At 37.4% G+C, this 23,592-nt stretch overlaps 1 protein-coding gene across 1 annotated transcript; it reads left to right on the forward strand.

Annotated features, from left to right (window-relative positions):
• Positions 1-524: 524 nt before the first annotated feature.
• Positions 525-8,558, forward strand: LOC134846249 (nuclear receptor subfamily 2 group E member 1-like). The gene is made up of 6 exons (XM_063863521.1): positions 525-643; positions 1,071-1,214; positions 2,658-2,900; positions 4,755-5,449; positions 7,274-7,520; positions 8,058-8,558. The coding sequence occupies exons 1-6, from the start codon at positions 631-633 to the stop codon at positions 8,321-8,323; spliced, it is 1,608 nt and encodes a 535-aa protein (XP_063719591.1). The 5' UTR covers positions 525-630; the 3' UTR covers positions 8,324-8,558.
• Positions 8,559-23,592: the final 15,034 nt, after the last annotated feature.

The raw sequence follows: 23,592 nt of genomic DNA on the forward strand, positions 1-23,592 counted from the left end.
TATGTTAAAAATTCAACATTTTTCTCTCTTTCTCTACTTTGGAAATTATAAAAGTAAACAATAGCGTTTGTTTTCAAAAGGATGAAAATAACAAGGCTTTTTTGTTGAAGAAGCTTGACTGTGAGACTGTATGACTGATGGCTCAGTTGTTCAAGTCGCAAATTTGGATTGAGGGCCGATTAATTTTTCATCCGAGCCCGAAAACGAAGAAAAAGTGTAGAAAACAAAAAAGTTCTGTTGCTGGGCACCTGAAATGTCTTTGTTAAGAAATCAAGCAGTGAATAGAAAAACGGCGGTGATCTGATTAATTTTTAATTGATCAATTTTGCAGTATAAGAAGCCAGTACAAAATGCTGCTTATTTTACAGGGATAATTCTGGAATGTAGGAAAGGAAAAAACACTTAGATATGCAGACACTGGAAAAGTAGCTATGATTGGCTGACGAGTTTAGCCAATAAAAAGCCAGGTCCATTTGCCTTTTTTCAAACTTTTAATTAGCCAGGTAACCATTCCATTCTTTTACCGCAGAAGAAAAAAGAACAGATTTTTTTATTTTCGAAACTCTTAATTTGAAATAACAAAAACTAAAAGAAAACTCGTGAAAACTAGTTTTGAGCCTTATATTCGAAATGAGCGAAACAGGTAAGTTATCAGTCGAGTTGCAAAATTTTTGATTTATAATATTTTAAGATCTACAATGATCTAAAAAAGACCGATTTACAATGATTTTTTGGTGGTAAAACAAAAACATTTTCAAAAACTTTACACGAGACGTGTCTAATTGTATCAACAAAATCATGACGTCCTTGCAACTAGGTCAGAAATCAATTACAAAATTTAAAACCAGCCATTCTCTTCACTTATTTCAAATCCGACAGTTATGTCAAATTGACTTTTTTTTTCCTTTTATGAGACAGAATATATTTGCAAATCTTTATGGTTCAAAAGAGCAAAAACTTTGATATAAACTTTTTAAAATTTTTAAGGTGCGATCGTTAAAGAATTTTTTGTCGAATCTTTTTCCCCTCTATCACGCCCATACATTTCAAAGATTTCGTTCGGGTTTCAGTAAATGCAGTTCTCGGGAAAATACGACAGGCGGCAACGGGGCCTAACGGGGGAGTTCGGCCAGGACCTTTCAGCGCGACGACAGCCGCAGCTGAGTACAGTATGTATCAATCGCCAATGCTGCTCGGATCGCCACGACTTAAACGTAAGTAATCACCACTATCAATTCGAAAGCTCATGCGCCAAAAAAATTGCTTCATTTTCAGTTCTTTTTAATTTCGATTTCAGCTTTTGCAATGCCGATTATTCCTTATTGACTTAACTAGGCTGAATTTCTTGGCATATTTGACGTGAAACGTTCAAAATTGAATTACAGGATATCAGAATTATCTAGTTGTTCCGACCATTGAAAATGGGAGGAAATTTTTTTCGGGTTTTTTTTCTTTTTTGTTTGTTTTCTGTTTGGTTTTCGTCTAATTTCGAGCCAGTAAAGCGCGCGAGCAGGCTTTTTAATGAAGTATAGCCGCAGATTAGTAGTAAATAAGCCCCTGAAAAATCTAGAAAACGTTTTTAAGTGCCATATAGGGAATTGCAAACTTAGAAATTCAAAAAATTTCTGCAAAAAAGTTATATATATATATTTTTTTTATTAGTCATCTTTCAAAGAAAATTGTTTTTCAATATTCTAGTATGCCCATTTCACTATGAAAATTGCAAATGCCTGAAACCTTGTCTTTCGTTCAAATCTTTTCATACTACGCGCAAAAGAACTTGTTTTTTTTGTAGTTTTTTAAGAATATGGTGGGAACATTCTGTGCTACTCGCACAGCAACCGACTATCCTTGTTTTTTTTCTGCTATTTTTTCCCGATTTTTAAAGGAATTTGACCAAAGATACGTGTTTCTCTCCCAATGTTTGCTACGCCATCATTCGAGTGAATCTTCATAACAAAATTCGTTTGGGTCCGGCTTTTGGTTAAAGAAACAATCTTATAAAAAGTATCGTGGCTTTCTAAATTATTGTTTGCAGTAGACTAATTTTTTGAGGCTTCATATTTAATTTGAACTTGAGGTTAATTTGAACTTTTTTTTTCTCAATATGTTCATACAAGTGAGAGCTATAAAAAAGGCAACCTTTTTTTTGAGAAAAAAAAAGAAACAAAATGCGAATGGAAAATGATGTTCTATTTTACGGTTACCTGACTTCTTTTGTTATAATCGCTTTCTGATGCTCACCGTTTATATATTTTTATAAACTCTCGATTACGTTTAAGTGAAAATTTTCCCTTTTTGCCACGAGTCTTCTCTGTGTCTCAGGCTTGCTAAAATGGCAAATGAGAAACAATATGTTCGAAAACCACATAATTTTTTCCACGCGCCCCCCCCCCCACACCTCTTGGATTTCCATTTTGAAAAACTATTTGAACGTGTCATAATTTTAAAAAATTAATGGTGAAGAAAAGTAAATAGTGAACACGTTTTCTTTCCATAATTAATACCGTAACTTTGCTCATTTAGCGGTAATAAGCCGTGAAGTGAAGCAACTTTGAAAATAGAAAACTGAGCTTTTTTTTGGGGTGGGGGAGGGGGGAGGGGTAATTGAAAAAAGCCAAGCGACACTCTTCTCAAATTGGATTGTTGATTTTCAGACGACCGACTTCTGGACATCCCGTGCAAAGTGTGCGGAGATCGGTCCTCTGGTAAGCACTACGGGGTGTTCGCGTGCGATGGATGTTCCGGATTCTTCAAGAGATCCATCCACCGCAACAGAGTCTACCAGTGCAAGAGTCAGGGCTCGGAGGAGGGCAGTTGTCCCATTGACAAGACTCACAGGAACCAGTGTCGCGCCTGCCGACTCAAAAAGTGTCTCCTAATGCGCATGAACAAAGATGGTAGGAAAAACTTCTTCAAATTATCTCTTTTATTAAACGTATTTGAAAAACCGTGAACGCCATAGTTTTTCACATCAATTATGCAAATATTTTTTGCTACCTTCTATTTAAAAAAAAATAACTGACCGTAATGTATAAATATTTTAAAAACAGTTGGAGCTAGCTCTTGATGATTGCTGTTGTTCCGACCGGGTGTTTTTCTTTTTTTTTCACGCAAAATCAGCTACCACAAATAATCATCGCAAAGAGTGATATACCATGATAAAGTCGTTATTCGTTTAGAGAAAATTTTTCCAGTGTCGAGAAAAAACCGGTTTGAAGGCTTTTTCGTCTTACTTCGAGTGAATAAAGCGAGTGAGTAGGCTTACAATAGCCTCATTTTAGCCGTAAAATTTAGTTTACTCGAGTAAAGCGCGTTTTTTGAATTTTTTAGCGTCTTTCTGGAATCAAAATTTCAAAAATTCAGTTAGTTGAGTTGCTTGAGCTCTAGTTTTTTTCGTTCAGATCCTTTTATCGCACCAAGCCGAAAAAAACTATACTAATTAGAAAAAATTTTGTCGTACTTTTTATACTATGGGTGAAAGTTCTATGCCACTTGCACAGTAACCGGCTTTCCTTGTTTTTGTATCGTTTTTTCATTGAAATTAGAAATTTTGCATTGGTACAAAAAATGGTTTTATGAAGCGTAAAAGTTAGTTTTTTAACAATTTGGTTTTTTTTTGTAAAAACCGTTTTGAAGTTTCTAACGAATGTTTTTTTACATATTAGTTTAAACAATCAGCGTTTGCACTCTGCATTGTATATTGAACACGAAACGAAACTCAAAAAAGGTATTTAGTATATTGTTCAAAATACGATCATCAAATTACTTTTTTCTAAAATTTTTGAAATTATCGTGCCGTGAAAGCATTAACTGAGCTTCAAAATCAGGTTTATTAAAGCTTAAAATTTACCCTTCATAAATTAAAAAAAAGCAGTTAATCTGCTTGTTTGTTTTATTTGCTGCAAATAAAACCCAACTCGAATCGAAATTTTTCAACCCGTTTTTTTTCGACAGTGTGAGTAATTTTTGGATCTACTCGCGGTTTTTAAGGCTTTAATACAAATCTCCAATATTTATTTGTGATGATGTCTGATTATGAGTGAAAAGAAAAGTAGACAACATCTAACACACACCTTGAAGTTCCCAGAGGCGCTTAGCACAATTGTAAGGTGTTCACTTCCAGATCATCAGATCGTGTAATCGATCCACTGCCATGGCAATGATATTGTGTGAGGACGAGCTCTCACTTGCCCTCTAGTTTCAGGTCAACCACATGGCAGAAACCACAATCATTATTACTATGATTATTATAAAGTATTTTTTCCGCTTTCATCCTACAATCAATGCTATAAATTTTTCGCACTTCGAACCAAATAATGGTTTGAGACCAATTTTAATCAATGGTGAGGCAAAACTTGTTCCGAGACCAGAAAAGCTAACCAGCAATAAAAATACTTTTAAGCTATCCTCTTTAAGAAAGTTACGAATTTTTGCATGTTAATTCCGCTTAATGTTTGCTTAGTATGAAATTTTACATAGAAGTGCTGTTTTCTCGCTTTTTTTCTCATGAAATTTGAGAAATGTTAGTTTATCTTGAGAAACGTTTAATCAGCGATTTAGCGGCATTCGAATTACCAGTATTTTGAGTAGCGGTTTGGAGTAGCCATGTCAGAAGCTTAACGCTAAGTAACACTGGTCTGAAATACGGAGTCAGTAGATGGTGTTTCAATTGCCTACCTTGTAAAAAAAGTACTTTCTCCGTGCTTTTACACTTTTGTATTTTCACTACTATTTTTAAATTCGTTTTTCAGCCGTGCAACACGAACGTGGACCTAGAAAACCGAAACAGAAGTACTCACCTCTCGATTTCTCCACGACAATGAACGAAACCGAAACAGAAAAGGAAGCCTCGCCTTCTAAGCTTCACAAACCTCATTCCAACTCCAACTCATTTGTAAACTCAATTCCGAATCTGAAACCCACCCAAAACCTAAATGATAACAATAAAATCAAAGCGCCAGTTTTCGAAACAAGCAGTTCGAGAATATCCCCAAGCGAAAAAGCAAATCCACCAAATTGGCTCAATTCGAATTTTTACTCAAACGTCATGGCGAATATGTTGCAGACATATTTCAACTCATTAGCCTCAACGATCAATTGCACAGCTTCGGCACCCAAGGGTCCGGGTTCGATTCCCGCATACAGCCTGATGATGCCTTTTTACACGAGACAAGCACTGTTTCCAAACTTATGTTCCCCAGAAATTCCAAATGCAAATTTGAATACATCTTCGTTCTCTCCCAAAAACGATCAAATTTTGAACTTGACCTTGCCTCGAGGACTTAACAGTAACTTTGTCGAGAAAAACACGAGATTGGAAGAAACGAAAAATGAAATACACGATCAACATTTGAGCACGTCTGACAAAATTTGCAGAATAATTAGTGGAAATTTTCTATGGACGACCCAACTGCCTGCTTTTCAACTGCTAACCCCTCATGACCAGGTAAATTTTGGAGTATTTTTGGATATTTTTAAGAAAATATTATCATCAATTTACTCTTTCCTTTGAAACATGGAGAAAACAAGTTTGTTAAATTTTTTTTTTAATAGACTGAATATAACTTTTTAACTGACGCTTATTATTTCATAAGCGTCATTTTAATAAGAAATAGAAAACAAAATTGAGGTTCCATTTTTCATCTAGCTCTTTTTTCCGTCAAAATACTTGTTGGAAAAACATATATTAAGTAAAAAGGAAACACATATGGGGTAAAAGGACCGGCGATAAAAAAGTATCCATAACTAAACGTTTTTGTTTGTGAGGAGGGTGGTTCAGACCAAACGACCTTCCAACTATAAATTCTTGTTGCCACATTCATTTTAACAAACTCAATGTACGTTTTTGGCAAATTTTTGGCAGATGAAAGGATTTGCTTATAAAGCTAAATATCCACTTCGACTTTTGACTCTTTTTCAATTGGCAATATTTGTGCAATTTTTTTCTTTGAAAAGAAGCCAAGAAAAGGTGAATTAGGAAACAAACGAGGTCGAATTCATATGAAAAAGCACCTTCATTTCAATTCTAAGCCGCATCATTATCTTGTGAATTATTGATTATCAACTTTGTCGCAGGTAAACTTGGGATGTATTGACTTTCGCGGTCAAAGTGGAAAAATAGATTTGGGATAAAAAGGAGAGATATTTTACACAGGTGATAAGGGAAACAGCGGCAGCCTGTCAGTTAAAAGCCAGAGCCGACTTCGGTCTGGCTGCAAACCAGCATGGAGCTATTTGAAAAGTAAAAAAATCAATCCGAAGCTGATGAAAAATTGAAAGGCTAATCAGAATTCGGAGGGGAAGTGGGGGTGAAGCGCGTCTGGTTTTGTAAACAGAAATAAACAGAAAGCAATCAAGTTGAGAATCGATAAGTGACATTAAAGTACGCAGTTAGATTTGCACAAGTGACTACAGAGGATCAAGTGATCAACTTAGTGCCTCTGCTAGTAGTCCATTTGAACAAACAGATCGGGACATGAAAAGACAAAATTGACACCCAAACCCCCAAGCTCAAAAATCAACGCAAAAAACTCAATATACTCATGGAGACGGATCGATAATATCATTATATTGCATTCTGAACTGACTATTCGTTTTCATAAAATTATTATCAATTAAGACGTTTTATCCACAAGGGTAAAACGTCCGCAAGGGTAAAACAAACATACGAGCTGTTCAGCTTTTCACGGAGATTGCTGTTGTGCCCCTGTCCACTGTTTAAGATATTTACGCAGTTTTTTCCTGGTTATATTTCTGTGCTGGGTAATGTTGCCTCACCCTCAAACAACTTGATATAAAGATAACTTGATAACCCCGTGCACAGGGGCGGATCTAGGATTTTCTCGCGGGGGGGGGGGGGGGGGCGGAATTTCAAAAAATGTTCGAATAATCTGATCTTTTTTTGTCGACCAAATTGATTTTCCGAGCGCTCTATAATATTATAAAAACCGTATTTTGGCAGCAAATTTTGCGCCGCAGGCAAAGTTTTGAAAAAAAAAACAGGTCAAAAAGGCAAAATTTTCACCAGAAAGTTCCGTTTTTTTTGCATTTCTTCAAAATGAGTATATATTGGCGTTGAAGGCGCTTTTAGAAAATTTAAGGGTCGATTAGTGAAAATGGATGTCATAAAACTTCCAAAGGGGGGACCCTTTGGTTAGTGAGGTGGTCAAGTCCCTGAGGGAGAGAGGGCGCATTTGCCCTCTCCCCCTAAATCCACCGCTGCCCGTGCTAGTATATTTTTAGACCCCATTGACCATTTTGATTGTTTTAGAAGCTGTTAGTTCAAGCATCTTGGAAGGAGACGCTTTTGCTTAACTTGGCACAACACCTCACGGCTTACGAAGTTTCGGCTAATTTCTCGCTTTCGGCCACAAGATACCAAACTGAAGGAAGTCTAATAGAAAACAATAGTGAACATCAGAACAGTTCCCTCGGCTCTGTGGTGAAGAAGATCCATAGCTTGAATTTGGATGTCACCGAATATGTGCTACTTAAGACCATCGCAGTGTTCAAACCAGGTATGCACATCAGCTCAGAGTTTAAGGGAAAATTATTCAGATAAAATTTCTCAAAGCTTAAGGCTCAAAAACAATTGCTTGTTGCCAATTTCAAAAACAAATAGGCGTTTCGGTGCAGCTTAGTTTTAAATAAAAACTAAAACAAAAACTCTCGACATCAAAAGTAAATAAAATGTATTTTGTTAGATTGAGTCCCTTTCTCATTGAAATAAAAGACTAAAGATATGTCCACATTTTTAAAGAAAACCAAGCAGAAACGTCGGTGGCTCGAAGCTCACAATGATTTGAGCTTGCTTGAGGAAGACAACTTTGCCCAAGCCACAAAAATAGCGTGTAATTCTGAAAAAGGCGCACAAGCCCACAGCAACGAATCTGCATAAAAAACTGAATAGGTGGTATGTTGTTCCTTTCTTTTTCATCCTTGAGGATAAAACGTCTTGAAAAAAACTTATATGCATGTTTTCATTGCCATCTTGGTCCCCTTTTTCTAGTAAAACTAAATGATGTTTTAAGTTAATATTTTGAATTTTGTTTTAGAAATAGTGGACCTGGTTGACCCCAAAGCGGTCGAGGGAGTGCAGGACCAGTGCCAGGTGATGTTGGGGGACTACATTAAGAGACAGCACCCGTCAAACCCCATGCGATTCGGCAGACACCTCCTTCTAATGAGCACTCTCAAGACAGCTGTGGATGAGCGAGAAGTCGTCAGCCAATTGAAAGCCGCCACGACTGCAACGACTAAAAATGTGTCCAGCGAAATGAACAGAATCGACCAAGCCAAAATTGAGAAAGCCGAAAACTAAGATGCTCTGAAAGAAAGTTTATCCAAAACGTTCGAAAAAACTCAACAACTATAGAAACTTAAAATTAAGATTCAACAACTATAGAAACTTATAGTGCTAGTATTCGTACAGGATGTATAAAAAACTTTAACAGTCACAATCGATTCGATATTTTACAAAAGTTGAACAAAACGTTCGAAATAATTTGACTTTTAAATTGAAAACGCATGTGTGTGAATTCATATATTTAATTAAAGCCTTTTTAAATTTAAGAAAAATTAATTAAGATCCTTTATCCACGGGGGAAAAGACCAACACAAGAGCTGTACAGCTCATCACGGCGAACCGCTGTTGCGCCCCTGTTTAAGAACTACATGCAACTTTTTTTGGTTATTTTTCTGGGCTGGGTAATGTTGCTTCACCCTCAAGCAACGAGCACGGATCATGGTGGGCCTCGAACATCCGACCTTTCGATTGAGAGGCGGAGACGTAACCACTTCACCACCTCTCCACTAAAAGCTATATTGGAAAAAAAATATAAAAGCTAGATTGGAATTTATCAAAGGAATATTTTTTTCACTTGATTCGGTCGATTTTCGAACATCATTGATAGTCGCAGGGGCGGATCTAGGATTTTCTCGAGGGGGGGGGGGCGGATTTTCAAAAATTTTTCCAAAATTTTGACGACCTTTTTTTTTTTTTTAGGTCGACCAAATTGATTTTTCGAGCTCTCCCAAAGCACTGTTTTGCCCCTATTTTGGCAAAGTTTTTGGGCACTTTTTGAAAAATTTTGACAAAAAAATAGCGTTTTTTTTGGCGCGCGCTCCCCCTCAAAGATAGTATATATTGGCGCCGAAGGCGCCTTTAGAAAAATTTTAGGGTCGGTCGGCCAAAAATGAATTTCTGAAAAAGTATCAAAGGGGGGACCCTTTGGGTCGGCAGGGGGTCGAATCCCTGAGGGGGGGGGCGTCCGCCCCCCCCCCGCCCCCCCCCCCCCCCTAAATCCGCCCCTGGATAGTCGTTTATAAAATTGCTAGTGTTAAATAATTTCCCCCTACTTCCCTCTTCCTCGATTGAAATAAAAACAGCTCAATTAGCTTGTTATCACATATCTTGTTATTTTTGTCAGAAGTGAATATTGATTTGATTTGGACGAAGTTTACAAAGAGGCACTTTGAAAGGGGAACAGTGTTGATTGACTTTGTGTCATTTTCCCACTAAGTTAAATATACTCTACCAGCGGGCTGAACAAATACTACAACACCGGAGCCAATATTTTATCTGCATCTTCATTGTCGCTGCCTGTTATTTTTTTGATGAAGAAAATCTTGATGGAATGGCCAGCTGATAGAAATGTCACTCAAGTCGAAAAATTCAAATGGCTAGCCTTAAAATGTGTCAATGAGGATTGTCGAAAATGGCAACCATGTCAAAAAATATTTTCGGACTTCACTGCATGCCATTTTTATTCAAAAAAATCTATACCCTTTATTTTATACTGGAGATTTTCATCGAAATTTTTCAATCTAAAAAAAATCAAAACCCATTCGCATATCTAAGGAAAAGCAGTCTGTAACTTAAAGAACTCAACAGTTGTTAGTATGCGGCGCAAATTAGAATTTTTTTCTCCGAAACTTTAGAAAAGTTAAATCTGATCACTTGAAATTTACCAAAACAAGTTTCTAAAGTGTTCCGAAGTTGAAAAGCATTGAAATTTTTTTGGACTGTAAGGACGCAAGCTATGCAGCTATAAAAATGACAGCCGATTCGGAAACAAAGTTTAATAAATAAAGATCGATTTTTTTGCAAGAATGGCATGAAAATATATCCGAAAATCAGTAAAATTTAAGAATAACTTTTGTTCTTTGCAGCCCCAAAAGATGCTGTTTTATATTTATTTTTTTGGATTAAATGCACGGAATTCTTTTGCCTAATGAATTATAAATTTAAAAATGTGAAAAATTCACTGGCTGTTGTTCGTCGATCATTTGGACGTTCTGCCAGGAGAACAGTAGCCCTGCAAAAAGTAACGAATTGATTTGATTCGACTATTTTCCCTCTCATTTTGGACTTGTGAAAAGTTGGGAATAACAAATACTTCAAGTGTTGATTTAAAATTCAAAGTTGGGAGCTTAAAAAGCCCCAGCTATGAATTACAATTCGACGTGATAAGATTGTAACGGGGAAGATATCGGGTCTTGCTGTAGGTTTATCTTGTCAAAAAGTTGTTACTTAATGTATCAGCTCTTAGAATTAACACTTGTAAAGTTGATTGAATTTTAATTTCTGGCCGCAATCGATTTTAGCCGCAATCGATAGCCAAATGAAGGGTTCAAGTGTTTCGAAATAAAAACTTTTTGGATCTTTTTCTTTCTTAGGCGGAACTGATTGTGTAAGCGGTCTAACTTGAAACTACTCGGTTCTTTTTAAGTTTGTTAAATCATAGTCATTTCTGATGATCTGTTCTTTAAACCGAGATACCATTGGCAGAGAGATAACGGGTTTTAATTATATATAAATTATAAAATACATCCTCTGCATCCAAATAAACCAATGCAAAAAATGATCCGGAGGAAACGAATGCAACTTTATTAAAACGAATAAAAGAGAAAAATGAAACCCGTTTTTGCCACACAGTGTTGAATTTAGACAAAAAATGATGAAGACAAAACTTCGGTCGTAAAACCTTGGAATTGTCGTAAAATCTTAATGATGCAGGTTGTTTTGAAAAATTCGGGCCCAAAATGTTCCCCCAAGAGGTATAAAGTTTGGCTTTTCATAATCAATCAAAACGTAAGCGACAACCTCTGCGTAATTGCTTACAAAAGTACATCATAGTGAAACCTTTGATGCAGTTGGTGTATCCTCGAACTGTGTGTAAAATTCTCAATGTCGAATGGCTGAAAATTCTAAATTAGAAGCCAGTTAACATTCCTAAAACGTTTCAGCGAGGAGGATCTTGACTTGGTCCGATCTAAAAAAAATAAGACGAACAGAGAAAACATACAAAAATAGAGATCAAAACTGATATATTCTTCAGTTCGCTTTATAGAAAAATATTGACCAAAAATAAAGGTTATTTTTGTTAAACTGCTCAAAATTATGCAAGGCTCAATAAGTATTTGTTTGAAACTGACATTTGCCAAAAATGCCTTCAATAGATTCCTTTCACAGCTTCCATATGCTTTACAGCCGCTGTGATACCAGAAAACAATATTTAAAAATCGAAAAAAAATTTGCCCGGTTGCTAGAAGTTGAGCGGCAGGTTTCTGAAAAGTTTCGTAATTCAAAACACTAAGAATAAACTTTTTGTTTAAATTTCCGTCTTAGCTGCTTTTTTTTTCTTTACCAACAAAAGTTGTTAGTTAAGCAATAACAGTCTCGTGGGAGCAAATGGGGTATTTCTCAGGTTAAAACGACGTCATTTTCACCACACACAAGCACACAGCGGCTGCAGGCAAGATGGGAATCTCGGTGAACCGTCCCATTGCTTCAGTTTCTTTTAACTTCAATTCTTATTTGTCTACTGGATGTCTTCGTTCTTACGACTAATGCTGTCATAGCCTATTCTCGAAGCACTTGCCTCCAGAAGCTGTCGATCCTAAATTATACAGACTCATAATCAAAACATAGCCAATTTGGGTCGAGTCGGTAGAAATATAGCTCACTTGGGTCGAACACAGTCGAACGCATTTTTCATTTCGTCGAGTTGGTCGAAATATAACTAGTCCGATTAGCGTGAGGCGGAGCGCCGATTCCTAAATTTATCGTCCATTTCAATGAAAAAAATTGCATCGTCGGTCAGAATTTTTTGATTTTTGAGATTTTTTCATTGACAACGAATATCTCAATTTGTTTTGATGAACCTGTCAATGGCGAGATATTCATGTTGTGGTTTCTTGAAGAATACCAGTTTAAACAAGACTCAATTCTCCTTGTTTAATAATAAATTAGTTTGTAATTAATATAGATAATGTAAGTGATATAGATAATGTCATGACAAATTCTAGAGTTCAACTTAAATGTTTCATAAATTGAGACAGAGTGAATAAGAGCACTTGATGATAAGTAGAGAATGGATTGACAGGTCGGTAGCGACCTTGATAGCCAATAGGCAAGCTTAGCACGAATAACTAGCATAGAAAGTAATACATTAATGACGTCATAATAATACTGATATACTACGCCACACCACATTTCCCCCTCTAGGGAAAAATTCAAATGAACATTTGAATTTCTTTAAATTAAAATGACTAAACATGCCCTCACTACCGTTTAACAAAACTTCTTGTAACCTATGAAACACTAATAGAAGTTTACAAAGTTGACGGATAGAACTTGAGAGAAAATGTACTGAAAATGTTTTGAAAGATCGACGAGTTTGAAAGACCGGAAAGTTTTATTTGTCTGAACGACGCAAAGGATGATCTGAAGAGCTCTTTTTAGGGAAACGAGTAAATTTTCTACATAAACGTTCAGATTCAATGGGTGGAACAACCCGAGACTGCCCCGCTTGAACCTCTAGCTCTTGGTTAGCCACAACAAAACGAACTTTCTTGTCCGGCGAAACAGGAGTTGATGGGGAAGTAGGCGTCGAGGTGGTATTAACGACATTCACAGAATGTCTGATTGGACTGCCGTAGAAGGTTGTCTGCTTTTTCCGGCGCGAGGAAGTTCGAGAAGAGTTCAGTTCGATGATGACGAAATATTTCCGTCCGGTTCGGAAATTACGCCAGAACCATCCCGGGTGGGGAGACCCGATGCTGCCAAATTTGACGACGTGCACTCTTGTAGCTTCGGAACCAATGACTCATCGTCCGAAGAAATAGGAATGAGATCTGGGCATAATGGAGTTTTGACTTTAGTTGGTGATTTCGGTTTGATACTGATGGGAACCTCCGTTCCTTGGTTTCCTGAGGTGGACGAAGAAGCCGTTAAATCTACTACTGGAGTAGAGTATTGGGGATAAGGAATAACCTGATCTCCTGGAGCCTCCGATACTGAATTTTGCTTTGAATTGGACGAGAAAATTCGAACACGAGATGGTGTAGATGAAGTCACCAGTGACGGGAATTTCGGGCGCGCAGGTACGGCCACAGTTTTGGCCGAGATTCGTTGGTGAGAACTAGTCTGTTTCAAAGGCCGATTGTCCTCTGACGATGAAGGCGAAGATGACACAATGGGGCGTTTCTGCCCCTTCTTTACAGGCGTTGCTTGCTTGCGTTTTGGTATTGACGGACGGATTTGTTCAGTTGTCATCTGGTTCCTAAACCTAAGCGTCCCAGCAGACAAGTTGGAGCGAAGGGTGGCTGCGAGAACTTGGTTTCGTTCTGTCAGAGTCTTCAGAGCTTTGACCCCCTCTTGGTGCGTCAAGGATTTCTTCAAAGTCAGCCACTGATTAGCGGATTGAGCCAGACTCTCAAGCGCACGGTAGTGAGGTGTGTCCGCAACTGACTCCGTCGGTCCCCCAAAAAAGGGTGACACCGTCGGGCTTGACTGCCCCTTCTTGACTAGCTTTATTCTTGGTCGGCTGTCGCACTGTTCCGACGCTGTTCAGGTGTTAGTAGGTCCCGTTCCAATTGTTGGTTATCTAAATTAACGCCCGTAGACAAACGCTCAGCCGCAATAGATAGCTCCGTATTCGAAGGACGGCCAAAATGAAGCTGAAAAGGTGAAACCCCAGTAACAGAATTTTTTGTTATCCGAATATCTTCAATTATATTTCTAAGCGTATCTTGAACATTTGAAAAATCCGAGCTCAGACGCGAAGCACCCAAGCGACGCTTAATAGTTTGGATCGAACGTTCCACTAGACCACAACCACGATGGTCCACCACCGGGCAGAAATATTGGGCAATATTTTTGTCTTTACAAAAGGCCTGTACTAATTTGTTCTTAAAGCCTGAATATTGGTCAGTTTTGATAGATTTAGGAATACTTTGTTGCTGAATATACGATTTAAGAAACTTAATGATCTTCCGTCCCCCCGTAGAACGTGTAATCATAGCCGACGGATATTTAGAGTAACGGTCACTCGCGACCAAGATATAAATACTGTTACCGTTCAAGCTCTTCATTAGGACCAGACAAAAGGGGTAAAGGTTTGGTAGAGTTAAATGAAGCGTTCGCTTTCAAATTCTTACCAAACTTCGTGCACTGGGGACGATCTTTACATAGCTGGACAATATCTCGATGCATTCGAGGCCACCATATGTATTGCGCGGCGTCGACCATGGCTAACTGACCCGCATGCGACCTATGTAGTCGAGACAGTAATGGTTTCCTAAGACACATGGGAATATCGATCCTATTGTCCACGACAACACAGCCATCAACCACCGCTGCACAATGCCAAAAGGATTTTATATATGGGTCAATACGACAAAATCCTTCATAGTCCCGGTTAATAAGTGCCCGTTTCATCAAGCATAGACTGGAATCTTCATCCGTAAGTTCCGACAGTACATCAGAATCCAGAATGCCCACCAAACCGGTTAATGACTTCTGGTCCTGAGCGACCACCGATGAATTCAAAATTTCTAAACTTTGAACTAACTGTGTCTGACGATTCCCTGAATTGGTTTTCCTGAGCCTTTTTCATCTGAAATTGGCCAGTATTTGGGCATATTGAGTCCTCAACGCCGCACCACGTTGTACCGTTGTCAATCTCTTGGGACGCACTGCCCCCGCGCGAAACCGCGGCCGGGCACGATCCGACGAAAACCAATGTTCGTTGATTGGGATAAACTGGTTGAGTAGTTGCTCAAAGCTGTCGTTCGCATTATTGGTGTGAAGATCCATCACAGTCTGAAAATGAAAAGCGCCCAATAATACGAGTACACTCCAACAATTCCAATAAACTGAAACAAGGTCAAAAAGACCCACGGACGATGATAATAAATCACAATCACTAACGGACGTACTGATAATCCACACTGAAATCAAAACTGGCAGATAATTTGTAATCCATGCTGAGAAAGTGACAAAAATTTGCATGATCCAGCTCAACGCTGATTGGCTAGATTTTAAACCAGCAATTTTAACGCCCTCTAGCGGAGAAGTGACAAGCGCATTGAATTGTTGAAATAAATTGGTATAGCCACTGTCAAAATTTCCGTCGCCCTCTACCGATTTTATGCATTGCAATGTAGCTGGAATGTCCTGATTTGTGACGCCCTCTACCGACAAATTTCCAATATCATTAGATGAAACTAATAAATTACCCTTAACGGGACAATTGGCCCGAGGCTGACCGAAATCCAATGACTCGATTAGATTTATTAAATTAGATAAAACGGAATTTTGGCTGTTTTTTGCAATAACGGGTGATTCTTCTGATAAAGAACAACCCCTAGCCCATTCATCCAGATAGTCGCACGCATCAAAGAATCGACTAATACACTTGACCACATATTGTTCATCAAAACTGCTTGGTCGTGGCGCTTCAAACGTTGAAAAACGAGATAAATAATCCACTATACCCAATTTACATCCGGAATTATGGAAAATATCGAAATCAAAAGGCAATATTCTATCAGCCCATCTGGTAAATAGAGATTGATGAGTTTTATTACCTCGATTGGTCTTTAACGCCGAGATAATTGCTTTATGGTCCGTTAGAACCACAAAATGATTACCCAACAAATAATTTTGAAATTGCTCACATGACCACACAATTGCTAGAAGTTCCAACTCATTAGTGCTATACTTCTTTTCCTGGCCATTGAGAAAACGTGACGCAAATACAATAGGAACCCAATCATCTTTTTCTATCTCCTGTTCTAACGCAGCACCCAAACCACTATGACTAGCGTCACACTTCACTCGCGAGTTCCGACTTTGTTCATAATGATACATCTTTGTGATATTCGCTATCAATTGCAAGATGTTCCTAAAGGCAGTTTGTTGTCACTCCCCCCACACAAACTTGCTTTTATTACTTGATTTCAAGGAAGGGCGTAACTGGTCCGAATGGACCTGGAGGTTCGGCAAAAATCGTTGTAAATGGTTGAGTATGCCCATGAACGAACGAAGTTGCTTGAGCGACTTAGGAGGCTCCAGAGCTAACAATGCATCGATTTTAGAACGTTTCGGCCTATAGCCTTCTGCATCAATGTCGTAACCCAACCAAGATAATTGATTCAACGAGAAGTCACATCTCGACAGTTTCAGAGCGAAAACTTCTTCATCCAAACGAATTATCACTTTGTCTACAAGAATATTGTGATCCATGATTGATCCTTTCGAAACTATCAAAATATCGTCCAGGAAACAGAAAACTCCCGACAAACCCTGGAGGGTATTGTCCATCGCTTTTTGGAATTCTTTTGGCATGTCCGTTAACCCATAAAACCCAGTTTTGAACCTATACGTGCCAGTTTGTTCTCCGCAGACGATAATAAAGTTGCAATGACGACTAACTTCATCTCTGAGCGGAATCTGACTGAATGCATATTTTAAGTCTAGGGATGTAAACCAAACAACACCTATTTTATCCGATGTGATTATCTGGGCTGCCGAGTCCAACAATTCCAACAAATTCGGCATTTGATATTGGTTCTTATGAATCTGATCTTTCATGGGTTTTGCATCCATAGCCAATTTCACGGAACCATCCTTCTTAGCCGTAATTACGATCGGAGAAATAAAATATTCGCTTGTACATTTGTTAAGTTTGACCACGTGGCCTTCTTGAATTAGCTTCTGAATTTCCTGACCAACTTTATCTTGTATATGCACTGGAACCCGCCTTCTTTTCTCCTGAATCGGTACAAGTGGAGACTTGAATGTAGAGAAGACTTTATGATTTTTAGCTCTACCTACTCTGGAAAACACACGATGAAACTTCTGATGGAAATGTGTTTTCCAAGACTCAGACGTCACATTTAGGTTTAATAGGGACACTTCACCCACCAAAGACCGTTCTGGTCTAACTTGCGTTGTTCTCACCCCCAATTGGGGCTGCAAGTCCAAACCTAATAAACATCGTGTACGGTTTTCCGAAATAAGGAATTTTGCAGACTTGACATGCCAGCCCAAAGATGACACATCCAAAATCAATGTACCCATCAGTTCAATTCTTTTCCTATTGTAGTCAACATATATCGTATCGATTGGACGTTCCTGAACACTAAAAAACTTTGGCTGACGGAACAGTTTTCATGATATAGTCTGCTGTCTTCTTATTCACGAAAGAAGCGGGGCTTCCCGTATCCACCGTTGCTTTGAAGAACGTCTTCTCACAACGCAGTGTTATCTGAATAGAACGTAACTTGCCCGTAGCAGCATTGACCACCTCCAACTTCTTCACTGACGCAATTGGACGACTCGGTTCTTCTGCCGCCACTAATAAAACAGCAAATTCCGACTCACTATCGGATGTGATGAAATTACAATTCTCTTCCACCGTCTCATCTGACTCAGCTTCCACATTCGCTACGTTCTTGGAATTACAGCATTTTGCAAAATGACCCTTCTTGCTACAATACCTACAAGTCACATTTCTAGCTGGACAACTTTGCTTGTGATTTGCTGAAAACCTGTTACCACAAAATTAACATAGTTTCGCTCTCTCATTGGTCCCCTTTGACTTATTATTCTGAGCCCGACTAATCGTATCAGATAGTTTCTTCCCTTGGACAGAGAAAGTAGGTTCCTGTTTTATGCGAGTGTTCTGACCCGAAATGACTCCTGACTGGGAAAAGCTGCCCATCGAAGCCGAACTCTCAAGTTGCCTTTGCAAATCAGTGGCAGTTTGTGCCCCTTTTTCCTGCAGTAACGCTGATTTCAGCGTCTCTTCTGGAGTGGTACCTGGGCGAATACACAATTCTCTCTGAATATCTTTATATCTCATCTTGGCAATGAAGATATCTCTTACAACTTCTTTTTCCTGATCAATTGTCCACCCACACAGGGCGGCTTGTCCCGTCAATCGCAGATAAAATGCTTCCAAACCTTCTCGATCTGAATGTACGGCGTTGTACATTTGCATACGTTCGATAATGCAATTTTTCTCCTTCCTGAAAATGAGGACACAGAATTCGTGAAATTCCTGAAACGATATTGCACTGAGGTCCGCATGTGGATAACTTTGGAGGAACCTTTTCCTCCCTTCTGAGCCAAGCGAGAAGAATAAACGAGATTTAATTCGTTGCTCAACTTCGTAGTAGAACACTCCTGGTGCTACTCTGGGACCTTTCGCCCGGCGTTCTTCATTCATTTCCGCAACTCTTCGTACAGCTGCATAGTTTCGTGCAATACGGTTCGCAGTTGCTGCCGCATCCTCATCCATCCCCACAGCTTCTGGTTTTGGAACAGGATCGTCGTGTACTACACCCGGAGGTTTCAATAGCTCACGTGGATCACACCTTTCTCTCAAGGTGATTGCTAAGTTGAATTGTCCTATCCAAGAATCAAAGCTACTGGGTGGATCCGCTGTTGGTTTATGCCAGAATACAGATACACCTAACAGGTCAATCCGATCCTCCGAGATCGAAACTGCTGGCTGCGCCATGTGGTTTCTTGAAGAATACCAGTTTAAACAAGACTCAATTCTCCTTGTTTAATAATAAATAAGATTGTAAATAATATAGATAATGTAAGTGATATAGATAATGTCATGACAAATTCTAGAGTTCAACTTAAATCTTTCATAAATTGAGACAGAGTGAATAAGAGCACTTGATGATAAGTAGAGAATGGATTGACAGGTCGGTAGCGACCTTGATAGCCAATAGGCAAGCTTAGCACGAATAACTAGCATAGAAAGTAATACATTAATGACGTCATAATAATACTGATATACTACGCCACACTACACATGTTTTGACAGAAAATTTTGTAATACAAAAACTTCGCATTAAATTAGGAAAAAGTTTCGAAACTTTAAAAACTTTTGTGAGCGTTTGTGAAGTTTCCAAAAATTTTATGTGGGAAATAGAAGTAAGTTATTAATTAAGCAAAACCAAACCAACATACAAATAAAAAAAAGCCAATGCTGTTTGAGTTTAGTATGAGTAGTTTATTTTGTATGAAGAAACCTAGCACAAAACTTAGTAGCAGAAAAGAACAAGGACAACCGGTTACTGTGCAAGTAGCACAGAATGTTCGGACCATACGGTTTAAAAATCTATAATTTTTTTTCAAACAAAAATAGCTTTTTTTTGCGTTGTTTGATAAAAAGATCTGCGTAAAACTATCATTTAGGTATTTGCGACAGCAAACAGTAAAACAGTTTTTGCAGACTAGAAAAGCAAACAAAAACCAAATTGCAGAAATTTTTTGGTTCTTGAAGTTTCTGATTAACAAAATGGCATAAAAAAGCTCCAAAAGTAAAATTAAAATTAGACATAAGTAAGCTATTGTAAACGATTTATATTAAGCATAAGTTAGACTCTTCCTTTATCAGGACAAAGTCCTGAATGTTCTGACTGCCCGTTAATCCATATCGAATAGTTTTCGAGAAAAGATAATATCGTAAAAGTAAAAATTTGGAACGATTTTGTTGTGTGGGATAATTTACCGCGCATAAATAATTCACGTTACGCATACTGCATTAAAACAAAAATTTTCAAAACGCGCATAAATTAGTCTAGAGCATGTCCGAATTGGAAATAATTTTAAACTCCAGAACTTTGCAGAAAATGATCTGAGGTAAAAACATACTTTTTAAAATTTGATTACAAGGAGTCAATGTCTTCAATGGGGTATGAAATTTTTTTGTCAAATGCTATATTTTTAATTGCGGAAATTGACTGAATAAAAAACCATCTCAAGCATAAACTTTTGGTTTTGTTCGAAAGTAGGATTAATAAACGTGCTTGCTCGCTCTATTCGCTCAAAATTAGAACTTTCAAACCGTTTTTTTTTACACTGGGCAAAACTTTTTGACCATTTTTTACTATAGTTCAAATCACGACTAAAAAGGCTTTAAAATGATGTATCACTAAGTTCTCTTAGATGATTGTTTGTGGTAGCCGATTTGACGTGAAAAAAAAACTAAAATATTCCCGAATTCAAAGTTTTACTAATTTTTCAAAGTTTCAGAAATCCATTGTCAAATTGTGGTATGATTTTCTCATCAAAAATGTTGCTACGTAAAAATAGAGTGACCCAGCCAAAGTAAAAGAATAATAATGCTTCACTCAACCTTACTATGCCAAAAAAATTTCCATAATTAAGATGAGAGAAAACATCCCTGTGCCGAAAATTCGCAAAAAGTAAGATACCAACCAGCACAGTGTTCTTTGCCGAAAACACAATTGTTTCAGTACGAAATTGAAATCATTGCATGAATTTCTGGAACAAGATTGGTCAGGATTCAACGCATCCATTTTTAAAACATTTTTTGCTGTATTTTATCAATACCGCAAAAGATTCCACGAAAAGCCAATGACTTGCAATAGAGTATCAAATACTTAAAAATTATTTGACATTTAAAAATCAACGGCACAACATTTGCTATTGGATTTTACATACAGTTATAAAAAAAAGTTTCTGGGTTAACTTTTGTCTTGGTAAGGTACAAGTTTTGTCTGGAAGAAGGATAAAGCGAGCGAGCACTTTTTGTGCTCTGTTATAAAACCTTAAATTATTGTTCACACTTTCGAGGAAAGCAAAGATTATATGCTCGAAGTTGGTTTATTATTCAGATCAAGTTTCAAAAAAAAATAGGGATCATGTTTCCAGAAGGGTTGTGCTCACTACTATAATAACCAGACTTTATAGCAGCATGAATCTAACTAAACTGCCTGTTTTTTTCTTTGATGCGAAATGTTTTTGCGCGCGGCAAACTCAGCATTGTTCCAAATTGAATTGAAGCAAGCTTATATGTTTTATTAATTGCATTCGGGACTCAAACTTTAACACTTATAAGTTGATTTAATCATTCTAAAATTTTTTCTTCATCAATGATTCTTTTACCAAAAACTGTTGTTGTCCAGGTAATGGGCTGTCTGAACATTCAGGGCTTTGTTCTGATATAAGCATTCTCGAATACCATCGATGCATTCAATGAAAAGATTTCAAAAAATTGCTCCATTCTTGCTGCCGGATGAAGAAAACTGTTTTTTGTACCCAGTTGATTTTTGAGCAATTTTGATCCATTAAGAAAACTCAAATAATTAGATTTTTTCCCGGAAAAATTGAAAACTAGTTAGTCGCAATTTCGGAAATTGGTCTTTGGAATAAACAATTCTAGTATCCAGTTTTGGTTTTATCGGTAGCGTAATTTACCCCAATTTATTTTAAGGAGCCTGGACTAAAATAGTTCCTACATTAGAGTGGAAATGGAGAAAAACCAAAAATTATTGCAAGCTAAAGATTCAGTAATTCCTTCGATGTTAATCATATCTGGCGTAGGTTTATCTATTTGAGCCAGGAAAGTTTTGAGAGATTGAACTCGCTAAAAGAAAACCCAAATTTCGCTATGAAATTTAACTAGGAGCAACCGTATTTTTTGACAGAGCAAATCTTCAGCTGTATTCAACTGAAACGATCCAAACAAGATGTCAGACGCATAAGATCATGGGTTGTAAGTTTAAATGAATCACTCCAACAATAAGAACAGGCTTAATGATTATGATTCCGATTTTCAAAATGTTATATTTAAAAATACTAGCCTTTCTTACTTCTAGATTACCTTGGCTAGTGTTTCATCCAAAGTTATTCCGGTTTCACTAGAATGCACTTAAAATGTGTTTTGAGCTATCGGTTAATTTAGGTCAACCTTTAGGGCTAACGTAGTCATTTTTTTCATTGTTTTTTCTGCAGATTTCTTAAATGTATTAAGATTTTTTAAGGATTTTATTTTCCATTTTAAGGCGCCCTAAATTACTTTTTGATGTCCAACCAAATGCAACAATTATGTTCAGTACCATCCCCCAACTTCCAGGCCCGCTTAACAATCGCGCTCGGGTTTATCTCAAACCAATGTTTCCTCAGCCGCAAGCAACGAGCACGGGTCATGGTGGGCTTTGAACATCCGACCTTTCAATTGAGAGGCGGAAACATAACCACTTCAACACCCCTCAAGTTAGACTGAAGTCACGAAAATGAAATAAATTGCACTTTGTACTACAAAATTTGAATATAAATATGTAAATAAGTCGGGAAACAAAAGAATGAAAGTGTGTAATAAATAATTTGGTACTACTATGATAGAGTGGTCCCTCGAAAAGCAACTACGATGAACAGGTCCCGCGTGCAATTCCCATGTTACTATTTTTTGTTTATAAATTATTCATTTCAAAAATGTGGCAAAATATGTTGAGTCAGAAACCTTTCAGTTTGAAAATTGCTTCAATTTATTTTACAGTGTAACAATCATAATTGGATTGGCTTATTTCTCCTCAAAAATCAATTTTGGAATTTTTTTCTGAATTTTCCACATTAAAATGTTGAGGGGGGAGGCTTTACTATACAGCGACTTCTTTTTGAATGGCAAAATCATAATTGTTAACTATTTCACAACCCTATGTGTCTTATTCCTCAAGGGACCTGGGTATTGTAAGGGACCACTCCATCATAGTAGTACCAACAATTTTCTCTAAATGGCAAAATAATGAGTGAAATAGATTGAAACAGCAAGTAATCTACTTGTGCTTAAAATAACTCTGAACAAACAAAAAACTAGCACCAAAAAAACGCAAAATTATTTCAAATTCATTACAACTAGATAAAATTATGCTTTTTGTCGTCAAAAAATCAACTTTTTTTCGAAACAAACCCATTCCAAGTTTATCTGATAATCAAGAAAAACAGGTCTGACAGTTGTTTTTTTTTCAGATCAAAACTAAATTGAAGCAAAGTTTTTCCGTCCACCTGCTCATAAACAAAAAAGATTTAGAGAAGCTACCCAAGTAATTTGTAAACAAAGGTATTTTTCGCGGCCACCTGCAAAAAAAAAATTGGTATATATAAACTAAGCAATTGATCATTGAATTAAAAAAAACAATTATGAGCTTTTAAGTCATTCATATTTATATTTTGAAAAGTTGCGTTTCGGTCATTGCCTCAAATAATTAAGCTACCTTAAGAAATCGGACTAGCATACCCACCCACTCAACAACATCACTACCCCGTAGCAAAAAAAATACAAAAAGTGATTTCTATAAATGATTTTCTGCAAATCTTCTTGTCCTGGGCTCTTTTAACTCCCCTGCGATTGTTCACTCTTATTTTTTCTGTTCAAATTGTCCAATTGTTACAAAAATTGGCAGGCGGACTAATTAGGCTATGACAAACATAATTGGTCTTCATTCCCCCAACCTTGTAAAGCCACTCGTTACACC

Source organism: Symsagittifera roscoffensis, chromosome 5 (assembly GCF_963678635.1).
Source record: "Symsagittifera roscoffensis chromosome 5, txSymRosc1.1, whole genome shotgun sequence".
In the NCBI taxonomy this organism is placed as follows: Eukaryota; Metazoa; Xenacoelomorpha; order Acoela; family Convolutidae; genus Symsagittifera; species Symsagittifera roscoffensis.